This window comes from Carassius gibelio, chromosome B21 (genome assembly GCF_023724105.1).
Source record: "Carassius gibelio isolate Cgi1373 ecotype wild population from Czech Republic chromosome B21, carGib1.2-hapl.c, whole genome shotgun sequence".
NCBI classification, from domain to species: domain Eukaryota; kingdom Metazoa; phylum Chordata; class Actinopteri; order Cypriniformes; family Cyprinidae; genus Carassius; species Carassius gibelio.
The window spans coordinates 19,697,005-19,714,551 of record NC_068416.1 but is presented as its reverse complement, the minus strand read 5'-3'; the positions used below and the strand labels follow the sequence as shown (position 1 = coordinate 19,714,551).

At 38.8% G+C, this 17,547-nt stretch overlaps 2 protein-coding genes across 2 annotated transcripts in view; both read left to right on the top strand.

The window, feature by feature from the left end:
• Nucleotides 1-3,733, top strand: part of atp2a2b (ATPase sarcoplasmic/endoplasmic reticulum Ca2+ transporting 2b) — a 29,034-nt gene extending 25,301 nt beyond the window's left edge. The window contains exons 18-20 of the mRNA XM_052587866.1: nucleotides 93-226; nucleotides 1,330-1,447; nucleotides 1,599-3,733. Of these exons, the coding sequence (XP_052443826.1) occupies nucleotides 93-226; nucleotides 1,330-1,447; nucleotides 1,599-1,868 (522 nt within the window). The 3' untranslated portion in view covers nucleotides 1,869-3,733. The remainder of the gene's footprint in view (nucleotides 1-92; nucleotides 227-1,329; nucleotides 1,448-1,598) is intronic.
• Nucleotides 3,734-5,485: 1,752 nt separating this feature from the next.
• The window catches only part of bcr (BCR activator of RhoGEF and GTPase), a 65,569-nt gene continuing 53,507 nt past the window's right edge, over nucleotides 5,486-17,547 (top strand). Inside the window, exon 1 of the mRNA XM_052588522.1 lies at nucleotides 5,486-7,740. Within this exon, the coding sequence (XP_052444482.1) occupies nucleotides 6,261-7,740 (1,480 nt within the window). The 5' untranslated portion in view covers nucleotides 5,486-6,260. The remainder of the gene's footprint in view (nucleotides 7,741-17,547) is intronic.

Here is a 17,547-nt window from a genome sequence, read left to right as displayed (position 1 = left end):
GCCCCTTACAATTTCAATACAATTTTGTTTCTCAAACAAATGCATTCTTATGTTTAAATATACCTCTGTCATTTTTTTTTTTATCCCCACAGAGTCACTTCCTTCAGTGTGCACCAGACAACCCTGAGTTTGAGGGTCTGAAGTGTGAAGTGTTCGAGTCTCCCTATCCCATGACCATGGCGCTGTCTGTACTAGTCACCATTGAGATGTGCAATGCCCTCAACAGGTCAGTATCGGAAGTGTGCTGCAATACAGAAACAGCTTATCCCTGAAAATGCCCCATTTGACGCATCGCAAAAACCAGCCCTCCTTTTGTTTCAATGTCCGACAAGCCATGCCTCTCTCATGTTCTTGCTCAGTAAAAAAATACATCGCAGAGCAAAGAGGTAACTGAAAACATGTGGACAGACAAGACAGAGCAGGTTACGTGTATGAAACAAACTCTCAGTCTGTATAAAGTAGGCCTTTTTTTTTCTTTTTTTTTTATTCAAACAAAAACATAGTTTGTGGCTCTTAAATGTGTTGTGCCAGATCGCTTGTAGTGCCTCCGCTCTAGCAGCACGCGTGAACTGAAGCACGGAATAAACATGAATGAACATCATAACGCATTTTATTTAAACCATGGAAAGACGTCAATAAACACAGTTTAAGTTTTAAGTCCACTTATGTTAGTCTACTCTCCTGTCTGATTTGTTTGTCGGGCAAGATGGCGGATTCGGCGTTATGATTGGTCAGATCGTTTGTCAAACAAGCTTTTTGCAAACAGTCAATTTACTATTTATCTGCTATTAAGATTTATCAGTTCACAAAGAATGAGAAGATGCTGTATTCACTTGGAAGTAACTTTGTAAGCATATGTGGTCAGATTTTAAAAGTTCGATTTTGTGACTGCATAAATTACTTGCATCTTTTTTTGCATTAACAATTTTGATAAAGCATTTTATTAAATTTAGTTTCAAGTTATTTGTATAGCGCTTTTCATAACACATCGTCTTAAAACAGCTTTACAGAAAATGCTTTTTTAAATGGCACAATTGCAAAGTATTCTGTTATCAGAAACGTGTGTATCAAATAATTTAATAAAGGATAAATTAGAGCTAATATTAAAGACAGTTTTGTAAAAAGGAAAAAAAAGTGCCAAAAGACATTGTTACAAATGCTTCTCTCTTTTTTTTTTTTTTTTTGATGAGGGACAATACATTTAAACCCTATTTACACTTGTATTCAGCTATAAGCTGAAATGGATTTTAATACCAGGTGTTAACTGCATAAGTGGTTGAATGTGAGACTCAATATTTACAATGTTATCTTGTTGATGCCCTGTCATAGTGTTTCTGAGAACCAATCTCTGCTGCTCATGCCCCCCTGGGAGAATGTGTGGCTGCTTGGAGCCATCTGTCTCTCCATGTCCCTCCACTTCCTTATCCTTTATGTGGAGCCCCTGCCGGTAAGATCAGTTTTCATCAATAAGATGCTCAGTATCATAATTTATGTATTTATATTGTTTTGTGATCAAACTGTTCTGAGTTTAGTAAATCGTCCATTTATTATTTACGCTATGTAGTAGTTTAAATGACTCTACATTTTTTTCTCTACAGATGATCTTCCAGATCACCCCACTGAACTTGATCCAGTGGCTTATGGTGTTGAAGATATCCCTGCCTGTCATCTTGCTGGACGAAGTGCTTAAGTTTGTGGCCAGAAACTACCTGGACAAGCCCAAAGACCTGGACGGTCCCAAGAGCAAGGCCTGCTCACTCAGCACCTGCACAGAGGGCATTTCCTGGCCTTTCGTGGCTCTCTCACTCCCCCTTGTGCTGTGGCTCTACAGCACTGATACTAACTTGGCCGAAATGTTCTGGTCTTGACTGAAATGAGCACAGATGTGTATAGATGGTGTGTACGTGTGTCTGTGTGTGTGGTTGTACGTTTAAAGTGTGCCTCCGCAACAGAGAATGTGTACGAGAAGGACAGGATTAACTCAAAAATAACCATGATATAGAAATATAACTTTTTTTTTTTTTTAAACATGTCCACTGATGATTGAGGAGACCATGCAGATCTGAAGTCTTCAAGTATTAGTGAATTTTTTTTTTTTTTTTTTTTTTTTTTTAAGTTTTTTTTATTGCATTTTTAATAATTTGTTTAATGTCTTATTTCAAACCATATCAATGATGATATCCAATTTGGTTTGGCCCCAAATGATGTTTATAAATGGCTGAATAAGAGAAAAAAGTGCTTGTGTAAAGACATTTAACACTATTTTATGCAGTTTTTCATTTGTTGTTATTGGTTCAGTTTGCTAACAGAGAGCCGAGTGGGTAGGGCAGAAAGAGAGCGAGAACAAGACAGAACTGTTTACTAATGTTTACCTTGGTGTCTTCGGCGTGAACATCGCTCAATGGACTAGCATGGTGTTTCAAAGCAGCATGGGAAAGAGTGCTGGATGAAAGCTGCATGTTCTGTATTTTGCATGCATTTTGTGTGGTTTTTCACTTATGATTTGTACCTGTATGCCTTTCCCTCTGTGTAATAACATCCATTTTTATGGGTATACATTGTGTTTCCACTATTACATGACACTTTTGATTAGTAAAGCCAGTTTTTCTGCACTAGGCAGAGTACAGCTACCTCAGGACTGTCAGATAAGACTCTCTCTGGTTGCTTCCCCCCCGATTTAGCTTTACACCGCTTGTACACATTAATGCATTTGGTCTGCCTCTATTTGAATATAAACAGAACTCAATCTGCAATTTTGACCCTAACTAATATATTTTAAGTTGTTTTTTTATATTTTTTTTTCCACTGTATTTTATAATTGATTGAACTTGCATTAACTTAATTTAGGGGTTTTGTTTTGGGGAGGCGTGGGTGAACAAAAGAGGTTACCGTTTAGTGGGTAAGGCCAGAGACAAAGGAGTAGAAAATGTAACCAGCAGGTTTAAGTTTAGGTGTTGCATTCAAAACATGATTTCTACAATGCAAAACCAAAATGTTTCATGCTACATTTTTTTTCTCTATTTTTAGGAAAATACACTCATGAACCATTTGAATTAAAATGCGTGTTTTCATTTTTTTTAGCTGGTCTGTTCCCGTGATGCAACGCGGCAAGTTTTAGGAGCAAATATACTTGAATAAATGAAATTAATGTACAGAGATTTAGTTGCATAGCTAAGCACAAGATGGACATCTGGGAGGTGCTTCCTTGAAAAGGGTTTCCTGTTTGGCCCTCACCAGCCAGTCTGGTGGTGGCCTGTATATTTGTACACATGCAGCACATATATCTAAACGGTACAACAATTTTTTTTAAATGAAATCGAGCTTTCTGGCATTTAGTTGTCCATTGCATAACACTAGTTCTTGCTTGCTAAAATGGATGCATGTCCCTGACTGTGCCCTTGGTGTGGAATTTCAGTTATTTTTTCTAACAATCATAAACATTCCCTTAGCCTTCAGTGGATTTAAATTTAAGCGAGTGCCGTTGACATTGCTGCCACTCATTTCTCTGCTCCTTTTCACCATGTCACAACAATGTCCTGAAGCCTCAAGTTTTCTGACAATGGACCAACCCTGCTAACATGTAAACCTGTTGAATTTCCACTACGACTACTGTAGCTGTTTAGCTGCATTTAACACATTGCCAAATCAGCTTGAATACATTCCACTGTTATATTCAACTGCAATATATGCTGTTTTTAAGAAATATATAATATATTGTAAAGACTTGGTCAAATTACTTGTGTGATTGTTTTCTTTACCCCATATAATTTAAATCTTGTCTCTTGAATGAAATGAATACACCGTTAGTTTTTATTAGAATGGTCCGTACACTGTGGTCTGACTTGCTCAGGAATTGAACTTCGATGTTGGCACAAATGACTCAAATGAAAACACTATTGCCATTAGAAAAGTGTTGCAGTTTTTTTTTTTTAAATAGGGAAATGTTGCCTTTTGTATTAATTACTCATATAGTTATTTTCCTCTGTCATACTTGCTAATATGCTTAATATTTATTTAATAGAGCACTTGAGCATTTCCATTTAATTCTAAAACATTAAAAAAAAATCATATTTCGTAATTGGTTTTTATTGGCAATTATTGCTTCTGCTTGTGTTGGGAAACCTCAGGCTTCTGTGTTGGGAAACCTCAGGCTTCTGTGTTGTGCATGTCCATTTTGAGTGGCTTCATTTAGCTGAACATCAGAACTTGCATGTTGAATGTGCAGTTCAGAGAAAATAGCCACCATTGCACTGCCATATCACATGTTAGAGTGGACTCAGTAATACAAACTATTCACTAGTAAAACGTAATAAATGACAGAGAAATGAGTGTATATGGAGGCAAGCAGCATCAGCAGCATAACTTTCTACCCTGCATGACAATGTCTACATTGCCTAATGGAGAGTTTGCTGCATTTGTTTTTCTGTGTAAATTGTCATAGTTTTATATACATGTATTATATAGTATAATGCATGCCTTCAGTTGTAATTAGCAAATAATTTGATCTATATTTATATAGCAACTTGCTGTGTACATTGCTGCTAAATGGTATGATATGATTAAACACGTCATTTTACAAATAAAAACTGCAGTTGATTTTACCAATGCTGACGTTTATGCGTTGTGCCTCTCTATGTATGTCTGTTAGGAAAAGCCATTTAATAAATTTAAATATACATAAAATGAAGGAGTAGGATTTTCTTTTATTCAGTCGGTTACCTGAATCAGTGAAGTTGGTCAGTAGAAAAAAAAAACTCAAAACCGGACAATAAGTGGTTCTTGTCATTGTACCTAAAATAATAAATTAAGTCATGAGTTCAATCATGAAATTTCCATCAAAAACAATGTACGTTTTGTTGAAGTTATATAAGCTTAAAGATGTCCTGATTGAGCTGTCGTGTCTAAGATTGAACACTTGAAGGCGACAGAGACAATGTATGGCGCTAAAGTACGGTCCAATTACAATGACATCATCTTATTACACATATAAACACAGCTGCATCTTTTATGCAACCAGTGACCAAAATCAGTTAAATTGACGATAGCATAAAATAGGCCACGCAGAATGTAGCCTTCATTTTACAGTGCCTATTATTAGCTATCCAAAAGTAAAGATACGAAAGGTTTTATATTTGCAAATTATGTTATTGTACACAATGTTAGATTGTTCGTTATCTATATCTAAAGAAAAGCAATTGAAAACAAAAGCATTACAAAGGATATTACAAACATATTTATTTAACAATGTTCTGGGTGCTCCTTCTCTCAAAGTTAAAAAGGCTGAACGAGCATGTAAACGCGACTCAGTTTAATCAAAACAGACTTCATTCCCGTAATAAAAAGTTTGATATTTAAACCACACCACGATTATTAAAAACTCCCTGACCTATGCGGTGAAGCAGCCTGTCGCTTTAAATCGAACCCATGCTGGGAGAGCTGTCAATCATGTCTCTTAGTCCCGCCCCTTCCTGCAGCAGCAGCAGTGGTGTCTAGTGCCTTTTCATACAGACAGATGCATTACGTACAGCAGACACGCCAAATCTGCACAGTCTATTCATCAGCGACAAAATGGGATAATCGTGAGCGTCTTTAGAGAATTTCTTTAACGGGAACTAAACGACCGATCAAGGAGAGTGATTTTTTAGTTATTTATTATAATTTCCAGTCTACAGAGACGTAAGCACAAAGGGCTGTGGGGATAATGGTGATAAAAAAGAAATCATATTATGAACGCAAGACAACTGGAATAGATCGCCACAGACACGACCGGACCGTATAAATTGTTTATGGCGACCAGTTTAATTTGAAAAGCTTTCTAAGGAGTATTTTGTTCATCTCTTGCGCTCTGGAGAACAAATGCTGTCATTGTGCTGGGGACCGAGATTTGTGCGCGTGATATTCTGCAAGTGGTCTCGTCGGAATGGTACGCGAGATGAGACTGCGCGTGCCTTTATTGTTTCCGCGCGACAAGCTCAATAACGGTCGTTCTGTCGTTGAACAACTCGAGCCCAACGACGACAATTTTGGTACCGAAAGACTGAGACTTCTAGTGACAATTCCAGGGAAATCATGAACGAAGTGTTTTGTAAACGTTTGTATTAAGTGTTATCGAAGAAATATTCTTTATTATGAACGGGCACTGCCGACTTTTCATACTTTCCTCAATTTTCCTCTTCTTCAGCTAAATTCCACTTAGTTGAACATACTTGACCGTGTGTTTCTTACCAATTTGGTATTTTCAAATAGCCTGAGCAAACACAATGGTGGAGCCTGTGGGTTTCATTGAAGCCTGGAAAGCACAGTTTCCAGAGTCCGAGCCTCCGAAGATGGAGTTGAGGTCTGTTGGGGGAATCGAACAAGAACTGGAGAAGTGCAAAGCGTCCATAAGACGCTTGGAAATGGAGGTGAACAAAGAACGCTTTCGGATGATCTACCTTCAAACGCTGTTGGCCAAGGAGCGAAAGAGCTACGACCGGCAGAGATGGGGTTTCAGGAAGCCACCTCACATGACCGAAGGAGACCCCCAAGCTGTTGCAGCCGATTCTCAGTATCTCCATGCACAGGAACAGGGACAGCCAGAGCGCAGCAGGTTTCAGCCTGTGGGGGAGTCCAGAGTGAAACCACGACCACCCCCGGCCAGGAAGTCAGCCTCCCATGGTGATGGATTGGAGCTACAGTCATCATTTGAGGCGCACCAGGCAGGGCCGGTCAGTGAGACCGACGGGCTCTCGCCATCCACACAGAGGGGTGGAGTTTCCCCTCGCAGACCCCATCCACCTCCTGACAAGGAGTTACCCTCAGATCCGTCCCCCAAAGACAAGCCGGGCATGGGGCTCGGGGTGGCTGCCTTGCGTTCGAACTTTGAGAGAATCAAACGGGCCAACTCACAGTCAGCCAGTGATGGAAAATCAGGCCAAGAGAAACCATTCTACACCAATGTTGAGTTCCATCATGACAGGGGCCTGGTAAAAGTCAATGACCGTGAGGTCTCAGACAAAATTAGTTCTCTTGGGAACCAAGCCATGCAGATGGAGCGCAAAAGGTCACTTCATTCACTTCCAGGCAACCTTGCTACAGTCGCAGGTGATCTACGCCCCAGGCCTGTCTATAGGGGGCGCTCTACTGAAAGCACCTGCGGATACGACGCCGAGTATGAAGACGGCGAACCCAGTCCTCGCTACAGACCAAATGGGGCCAAACCACCACCGCCACCATGGCAGCCATCAGATTTCCAGCCATACACTAGTGTTTACGTCGGAGGGATGATGTCAGGAGAAGTTGGCGACGGTAGGGTCACTATGAGAGACCATGGAGGAAGTGACGACCATCTTCTCACCTGGCCCAGGAGGTCGTACTCCCCTGGAAGTTTCGAGGATGTGGGAGGCGGTGGAGGCGGATACACCCCAGACTGCAGCTCCAATGAGAACCTGACGTCCAGCGAGGAAGACTTCTCCTCGGGACAGTCCAGTCACGTGTCGCCCAGCCCTACGACAGCCTACCGCCGCCCACTCCGAGAGAAGAGTCGCTCACCTTCTCAGAACTCCCAGAATTCCCAGCACTCGTTTGACAGCAGCAGTCCCCCTACACCGCAGACGCAGAAACGACACCGGCAGCAACATGTCGTAGTGTCTGAGGCCACCATTGTGGGTGTAAGGAAAACAGGACAAATCTGGCCCCATGATGGAGACTCTGTTGCCTCCAGTCGTGCTTCCCATGATAACAGTTACCATGGAGATTTGGGTAAGTCATGATGATGTTGTTGTTGCTGTTTTTCTTATCACAGGTGAAGAGGTTCCTAACAAATATCAAATGTAGCCAAAAATGAATGGCATTATATAACACAACTGGTTGCTGTTGTAAGACTAAATGAGACGTGACGTCACTGATGACATCATTGTCAAGCTGATACACTGGGTAGCAATGTGCAGCATGGCTGAATAATTACAAATCAAAGCTTTTGGCCAGACACACTCTTCTTACAGTGATAACGAGTGGGCGTTTTGTGTTTTTCTTCTACTCTGCTCGCTTGATCAGTCAACAGTTTTTTCTCCTTTTATATTTTGTTGTTCTTCCATTAAATCCCTCCTCTGTCAGCTTCTGTGCTTCCCGTCCCAAGCTATTGTCCATTTGTTTCAGGATCCGTCTGTATCGGTCAGACACCGTGGCGACTGGTTACTGTGATTGGTTAGTTCAGTCCAGTGAGACTCATATATGAGAATTTGAGGGGTAATTCATTTGACCAGCTTGTTTATGATCATGAGGTCAAGATACATGTCATGTGCATGTCCGAGTTTGTTTCTTTATGCAGGAGAGGAGCCGAGGAACTTCACTCCTGTCACATGCTGCTTTGGGAATCTCCCAAGCAGGACAAAGACCCAGTGAATGAGTGTAAATTGTCATACATATTTGCATTAATTTTTATGGTACTGTATTAATACCATGATTATTTGACTTGGGAGTTTATAAGGAAGAAATTGTTCAATTTCTGTGATTGTTTCAGTGGCGTGAAGGCAAATTGAGCTCATGTGATCCATCTCTTGTGAAGTGCTGTAATCGAGTATAGGGAAAAGAGGGAAAATTAATGATTTCTCTTTTCTTATTAATTTCCATGTACAGCAATATGGAAAAAATCATAAACCTTGCTGCTGGTCTAAGAGAGTTTCTGCAGTTTACATAGGTTTTTCCTGCATGATGTTATTTTTAGCAGCATAACTCTTAAGCAGCAAAAATCCCTTATTTTGTAGAGGGCCAGGCAAAATGTTGAGAGGGCAAGTAAAATATAAACTACTGGTCCAGTAAACAGTAATATTGTGAAATGTTATTATTACAATTTAATATATAATATACAATTAAAATGTAATTTATTTCTGTGATGGCAAAACAGAATTTTTACCAGTCATTACTCCAGTGTTTGTCACTTGATCCTTCAGAAATAATTCTAATATGCTGATGTGCTCTTTTTATTCTTGTTTATGTTTACAATTGTGCTATTTAATAATTTTTCGGAATTAATGGTGTAAATTTTTGATTTCTGATTCATAGAAATTTCAAGAGAAAAAAATAATTTATTTGAAATAGAATTTATTTGAAATTGTTATTTTATAAATGTAACTTTTTGTTTTTCAATTTAATGAGTCCTCAATGCTAAAGTATGAATTTCTTTCCAAAAAAAAGAAAAGAAAACCTTACTTAACTGCACGTTAGTGCACTTTAAATAAGTTCATGAACTAATTTTTGCTTGGAAACATTGGCATGTGATGCAAGTCATTTTTACAATTTCAGCAAAACCTCATCAGCTAGATAAAAAGATTCTGCAGAATCTGCAGACCAAATATTTGATGGTATTAAAATGAATGTATGTAATCAATGAACACTAAACTTTCAGCAGTGACTATTCTTTCAACTAGCCTCAAACTTTAACTTGCTCCAGGCTAGTGAACAGTTATTATTGTTGAGCCCTGCAGAAGTGACCAAAAGTACAACATAGTACTGTTACCTAATAAGCAGGTGTCTGAAAGATTCAGCCAGAGACCGATATCAATGAGTGTGACTCACCAGACTGCTATTTCCATGGTCAGACTGTCTTTATAAGCATTCCAAACTTTTAACTGAATCAGAATGACATCAGCTATCAGAACGTCTACAGAGGGAAGGCGGTGTCATGTGGCATGCTTGGCTTGAAATCCCAAGGCTTTTGAGCTGATGAGGTGAATTGCACTTTGGTGTGAAGCAGACAGACCTGGAGGGCATTGGCACGGCCCGTCCGTTCAAATGCCAGGAAGATTCTCTTTGTGCAAGAGTGAGATAACAGAGGGCGGAAGATGATATATAGACACCAGCTGAGCACAGTCCAGCTCCAGGTTCTTTTGTTCTCATACTGACTTAAAATCAATGTGAATAAGTTTGAAAACCACCTGGCTTATTTTTAACAGTTAGCTTGATATAACCAGGTGGCATTGTAGTAAAAGTCTGTACTCTGTAGATCTTTAACCTGATTATGTGATTTTCTACTTTAATATGCAACTAGTTCTCTGCGAATCAATTTACATTTTAGCTTTAGATAATTTGCACATTTGTACTTCTTAAACAGTGAATCAAGCCAGTCAGAATAAAATCAATGGCGTGGCCATTCATGTCATGAAGAAATTCTTCGCAGGCCATGCAAGTTACCATTAGGGTCACAGTATGTAACTTATCTTGCGAAGAAAAAGATGCTATCTCGTATGATCTTGCCTGCCTTTTTATTTTGTTTGACTTTCTGCTTAGACACATGATATTTTTAAAGGACACTGCCAAGGAGAGGAATAAAATCCAGTGGCCCAAAACCATAATGCTGTAAGAGAAGAAAGAGGCAGGAGGACGTAGCATGTGCTGAACTGCTGTCTCTCGCCTCAGTGGACATGTGAAGATGCGGGTGCTGCTGAGACACAGATATAGGAAAGGCTCTCATTGCATAATGGTGTGAACAGTCCCACTCATGCATGTGTGCGCCATGTTTGATTTTGTTGTTTGCATGCATTTATTACATCTTCGAGCCTTGATGATAAAAGTAGATAGTGTTCACAGACATCACTGTGTCCTAATTGCAAGCCTAACCCTGTCATCCTTTAAAATTTGCAGTTCGGAAGTATTTTAATAAAAGCATTATTTCAGCCAGAGAATCGAGCCCCCCTGCTGAGGTTTCTGCATCTCTTGTTTCCTCGTCCTCCTCAGGGGACTGTTCCCATGGTCAATGTCCCCCTTGTAAACAACAATTGTAATTGTTTCCCGATGGTCCTCGGGCGTTTTGAAGCAGGCATCCAGGAAGAAATGTCTTTCTGTGGTTTACAGATCAGTAGCAGTGTCCTTTGGGGTGAAGAGCGAGTGAGTCACAGATAAAACAAGAGGCAGGGTATGACAGAAAACAGAAAGTTCTCAGACAAACACCCAGGAAAACATCAATCATTCATTAAAAAGACCAAGCAGCTGCTGTGCTCTGTACTCAGTGTGTTTGCATAAGTCACAAATGACGTTTACAGTGATGCTGGCATTTCAGGTAGCTGTAAAAGGACTGATGGTTGTGTGGAAACTCTTTTAGTACACAGGGGGAAATTGTCTCTTTTTTCCCCACTGCATGAATATGAGTACTCAGCTTTTCAAATGGTGTCATGGAGGATATGCTAATATAAAAAAATTTAAATATATTGTGAGTAGATAAACTGGTCTTATTTTTTTGTGATCAAGATTCCTCTTAAACGTTCTTCCACAGTGTATTAAAAGGGTTAGTTTACCCAAAAATGAGAACAATAGCTCCTGCATTGAGAGTGACATGTGACAGTGAACTAAAGACTAACATGGAAGAGAAGAAATTGTTGAATTAAGTCATTATTATTGTTTTCTTTGCACACAAAAAGTATACTCATTAGGGCTGTGATGGTGGCAGATTTTTACCAACGCTGTGGTGAATAAACTACATGCATGCAATACTGTGGTCAGTTAAGTCATGGAGTTACCAAAAAGGCGAGTAAAGCTGCCTTAACACTGCATGCATGTAATGATCTTGTGTTGGAACCGCATGCGGTGAGTAAAACTGCTTCAAATATCTCTGTATTGTGAACTTAGCTGTCGGCGCGTTAGCACATAAAGTAAACAACATGCGATGTTGTCATCAAACTGCACTTTCCACATGTACAGCTTAAAAAAAAAAAAAAAAAAAAGACGACATAAAGTGGAACTTAGTCATTTTCCAAAACCGCTAAGCAAATATATACAGTTTCAGTACATACCACATACAGACGCATTTGCTGATGCTGCTCTTGTTAAATTTCAGCCTCTGGGTCTGTGTCACAGCTTCCAAACGCGAAAGCCTATTCGCGCTCGTGATTCTTTAGCTCCGCCCACACGTCACGCCTCTAGGCGCTCGTGTTTTTCCGGGAAAAATCGGTACAGACTATCTTTCTCTTATAAATATAATAAAACTAAAGACTTTTTGGAGTTATGAAGGGTGCAGTACTACTCTATAGGTACTCAAGATTAACAGGATATTGAGTGAAAACGAGCATTTCACCCCCCCTTTAATGATTGTTCATTGCAATTGTATGGCTTACCATTCATTCAAAGTTTGTTAATCCTGAAAATAACTTAAATAAATTAAAAGTTTTGAAAAAGAAATATTAATAATCATTTTTAATTTGGCAATACTGTCAAACAGATATTCTAACTATATACAAAAAGCATAGTAACTCCAATTTTGGTTAAAATAAAAAGTTTAGAGTATTTTTTGCATGGCAGGATAATTAATTAAGAATCGTTTTGGGAATCTGATCGTTCCTCCCAGAATCGGAATCGGTTCGAATCGTTAAGTGCCTTCCCACCTCTAGTGAATAGGCAGCCTGCAAAACAATAAAATAAACAAAATAAATCCCATAGACTCCCCATGTTAAAATGCCCAACTTTAAAGCAGAAAAGAACATGTTTACAGCCTGGTTAAAAAAATGATTTTGGTCTATATAGCTAATTTTGTCCTTCATGACAACTGTGAGGGAGGTGAATTTTTTTTTTTTTGACAGGCGGATTGGCACTGCTTCCACTGTCGTCGAGCTCTGTGGGCATGGCTTCAACAACCAGCTCCTTCCTCTTTGCCCATTTTTGATTATCCGTGAGTGGCGCGGTGATGCATCTTTCCCCTACCCCTCCAACCAAAAGAGAATCGAGATATCCCTACCCGTTCACGTGAACGCGCAAAAAGAAGGGGTAGGATAAAGGGAAGGGCTAAGGGGTAGAATTGGGATTGGCCCTTTTAGTCTAAATGAAATAATTTGCAACTATTACTGTTATTACACTTGAATACTAAACTTTATATTATGCTTGTTATAGAGTGCGTAACGTCACGTGCACTACCGTCACCGGGGTTCTCTACTGCCACCATCACAGCCCTAATTCTCATAGCTTTATAAAATTAAGGTTGAGCAATTTCTCTCATATGGACTATTTTTGGGTGAACTAACCCTTTAATTGTTCCAGTAATCATTAATTTATTCAGATTTTTTATCAATTTTAGCAATAAATATTTTATATTTTACATATTATAATCTTGAATATTTGGATACAGCCATTGTTCTGTATGGTTTTGATTCACTAAAAAGAACTGGTTCATAAATCATTTGTACAGCAATCAGACTACATTCATTGGGGAGTATGGTTTTGATTTACTAAAAGGAGCCTGTTCTGCTGATCCTTCATAGAAGTGTGCTTGCTGGTGTCAAGTGGAGACCAAGAACAGAATGCACACTGAATTTGTGGAAACAATGACTGTGGTTTTCCCTCTTGTTGTTTTGTGTTCAGGCAAACCAAGAATATTTGGCTAATCCATGTGTCTCCCCTGGTATGTTTTGTAAGCTTTGCCAGATTTTGTGAATGCACACTATTACAGAAAAGATTTCCACTCTAAAGATAGCTGTTTGTTGAGTTTTCTAAATAGAAATTGAAATGCAAGACTAGCAGAAAAATGGCAAAGCATTTGTGGGAATTATACTGTATGTGGGAAAATAACACAAAATCGTGTTGTGAGAAAATCACATGGACATGAGCAGGAAAACTCTGATTAACACCAATGCAACAAGACTCTGTCTCCCAGTGTGTTTGGAAAGAGAGTGAGAGCATGTTGTCTTATGACTTTCTGCCAAATAGCAGTAAAGACAAACTTTTCACAGCCACCTTCTGGCTTCCTTCTCTCCTGGTGAGGAACAAGAAGGGGCACACTTTACTCCACCAATTGCTATGGTTAACACTCAAAGTGACAGCCAAGCTTTTTAGCAGAACATTTGAACAACCACATTCTTTTTGGTTTGGTAAATCCTACAAATGTTATTTATATAGGCTACAACTTAATCTATGCAAGTACAAATCATATTTTTTTTTTTTTTTGTGAATCAAAAATATCCTAAAACAAATGACTTATTTGTTGCAGTGTTGATTTAAAGGAAGAGTTTAAAAAGACCAGTTTGAACACTACCCTGTGTAATTTACTGCATTAACAGAGTAATTGTAGTTACATTATTATTTAAGTATATCCAAATCAATATATATATATATATTTTTTTATCAAATTTAATCCAAATTGCTACATAAATTATCTAATGTTCCCCAATCCGGAGTTTGTTGAAGTTAGTTTGAATGCTAGAATACACTACATAACTTCTGAAAAAAATTCTGCAGTCTGGATTAGTATATCAAACGTGTTTTGACATTTCAAGCTAAATTTAGATCACACATTGTTTTCATGAGGGAGTTTGTTGTGTTCAATCAGAACAGTGTATGATCCTTAGTCACTTAATGTATGTTGCCCAGTTTTTCTCTGTAACCATTTATAAAGTATGACAAGTTTTTGATGCATTATGTATTAAAATCTGTGTATTCCAGATTTTAGTTGAAGTTAGATAAACTGCTGAAATGTTTAATGGCTCATAATTGTCTAACTTAAGACTTTACACTTTAGGTGGCAGTTGGATTTGCTTAGTGATTGTAAAGCTCTCTGAATTTTGGCATCATTTAAGGCTGTGATGCTTCACTTGTAGTTTCATTAGGCGTATTATGAACACAAATCTAACATGGCATTACTGCCCACTCGAGCTGTTGATGTATGGCTGGCATTGTAGCTGTAGATCAGGGCATAACCGGCGATGTGAGAGGTGTACGGCAGTTGGCCAAGCTGATGCGCTAGGCCAGGCACAGATGGCCAAACCCCTGCAGAGCATTTCCTAGTGCAGGGCACTGCTCTGGCTGGGATGAGATCTGTACAAGCCCGGGAACGCAGAGTGGACACTGACCCACCCCACTGAGGAAGAGCTACCCAACCTCACCCCATAACCCTGCCGCACTCCACCCAGACCACGGCTTCGTCACCCTTTCCAGAGCATGCACAAGAATGCGTGTGGGGTTTGAGCGTGTGTTGGCTAGGCCACATGTGCCAAGTCCTCAAACACAGGGGTTTTTGTCACCGCACAGATGCAGCCATTCCAACGGACAGCACGGAAAAGCTGGCATTACAGAGGCCCACCCTGTACAGATTTATTGCTTATGCAAACTACGGCTGTTCTGTTTGCTGGCCTTTTCTGACAGCAGCTCCATTGTAGCAATCACAGTTTACGTTCAAGATGTATGAGTCAGATAAGAGAAGACTATTTGGATCAGCATAGGAGCTGCCTCCTGTCACATTTCAGATTACAACGCAAATCCATGTTGTAATAGAAATGCAGCGTATAATCTCAAATCCCATTTAACTCACGAGAGGAACAGTCATTTAAATCTGTGCTTCATTCATTATGTTGAATACAAGACAACAAATGGCCCTTACAAAAACAAGCAAATGTTTCTTGTCTTATTTACTGTCAGTTTATGAAAATTGACTTGTTTGCATGGTACATACTTTTTGTTTTTGGCCTTCCTGCAAGTGCACTTTGTGGCATGAAATAAATCAACCTTAATCGCTCCTCTGCTGATAAAACTAAGACATTCCAGATTGTTCCTTCTTGTGGCTTAATGATGCATTCATTTATTTCAGCCAGAACTGCTCCCTCATGTAGTCTGGACAGCTGCTTTGAATCTAGACTGCTTGCAGCCAATTATTACACTTGCACCTTTGTGATGTGCCTCTGGGTTTTCTACCAAGGGGGAAACCAGGAAGAGATCAAAGCATTGGCCCCAAAGGACACTGGGGGTCCCCTCGTAACTGAATTATTTTAAAGAGCGGAGGTGGAAGCCATGCCAAAGTTTGCTCTTGCCAAGCAATCCATGCAAAATAATCAGGGCTTTCTGTATTCTTCACGTTTTTTGTTTCTATCTTTTTCCTTCCTCACTCCAAATAAGGTTTTAACATGGCTAGTTGACCATTAATTAATTAATTGAATTAATTAATCTCTTTCATAATGTAGTCTCTTATTAACTTGAACATTCTTCAAAAAAATGTGTGTTGCACTTATTTTTGGGTCAACTATAACTTTAATGTCCAGTTACCATAAATCCTGTACTCACATTCCACACAATAACTGCTTTTTCATTTTTACAAATGTTATTTAGTAATTTTTATGTACTATTATAGGTTTTATTAATAGTTTTCATTAGTTTTGTTTTTAGAGAGAGTTAGTTTTCATATTTTAAGCTTTTTTTTTATCTACATGTGCTTGTTATTTTTGTTTATTTAAATTTTTATTCCCATTTTAGTTTGCTTTATTTCTGTTAGCAATTTTAATACTTATTTTAGTTTGTCATTTCAAAATGTATGTTTAGGTTCTAATATTTCTTTATATTATTTCAGCATAATTTCAATGAACAAAATATTATTTTAAATTTTAAGTTACAGTAAACAATAACAACACTGATTCATGCGTTATCTGCCATGGTTAGTTTGAACTCTTTAAGAGGCACTACTGGACAATGTTCTATTAGTCTGTCTGACTGTAATGGGATCTGTCACCCTCGCCAGCCACAAGTGCCCTTCTTCCATGCTCCAGGATTTCTTGAGGTTTCGCAATACTCTCTTCCATTCCCCAGCTGTCAAACTGAACCGTCAGACTATTCAAGAGACAAAAAAAAGAAACAAATCTAACGACAGTGTGGTCTATACTTTAGGCAAGAAATGGATTGTGTATCATGACAGATCAAAACACCGGTCTATTGAGGGTTATGTCAAAAACAATAAGTCTGGTTCTCATCACCGCACAACTGTAAAGGATTAGGGTCAGGGATGTGGCGAAGAGTGTTATGACTGCAACACCATAATAGGGCTAAAAGTGGCTTTTAGAGGAAAGGGTTGATACTCAGGTTGGGGATTAGACTAAGCGTTTGTCGCCAATGGTTTATGCAAATGATCTTTGATATTTAGCTGGATCTACATGCCATTATGACTTTGAAGTCCCTAAATATTGCAGCCAACTTTAATTCAACGGTACCATTACTACAATCCACTAAATATAGACAGTGATAGTGAAATCTGTTTCAGTTAAAGTTGACAGTAATTGTATAGCTAGCTGCAGTTATTATCAGTATGTGGTTAGATGGTGGATTGGTTTTAGTGGTAGACTGGAACAGGGCTGTGTGTTCAGAGGAAAGAGAAGCTGAACTGGGTTTGTCAGGACACTAGGGAATGTATTTGTATCTGCTCTCATTCTTTCTGCAGTGACTGCAGTGATAAGTGAATAAGTGAAGCTGCAATGACAGGGTCATTCTCTGTCTGTACAAAGCCTGCTTTTTGTAGTAATATGCATATGTCATTTCATTTCATAATTGCCAAAAGCAAATGCATTTAAGCGAGACCAAAAGGCAAATATACATAGGGACCATATTGGTTATTGTCTGATATGAATGACTTTCGCAGTCTGATATATTGGCTCGTATAAGATATTTAATTGTGCATGCTCATTTACACCTATTTTTATGTTACATTTATATTACCTTGTTTTTATATAATGCTCGCTTAAAATTAATAATTACAATCACTAATTATTTAAAAAATGGAGTTTAGTTTAATCTTTAGAAAATCTCAAAATGAATATTTGTCTTGTGTATTTT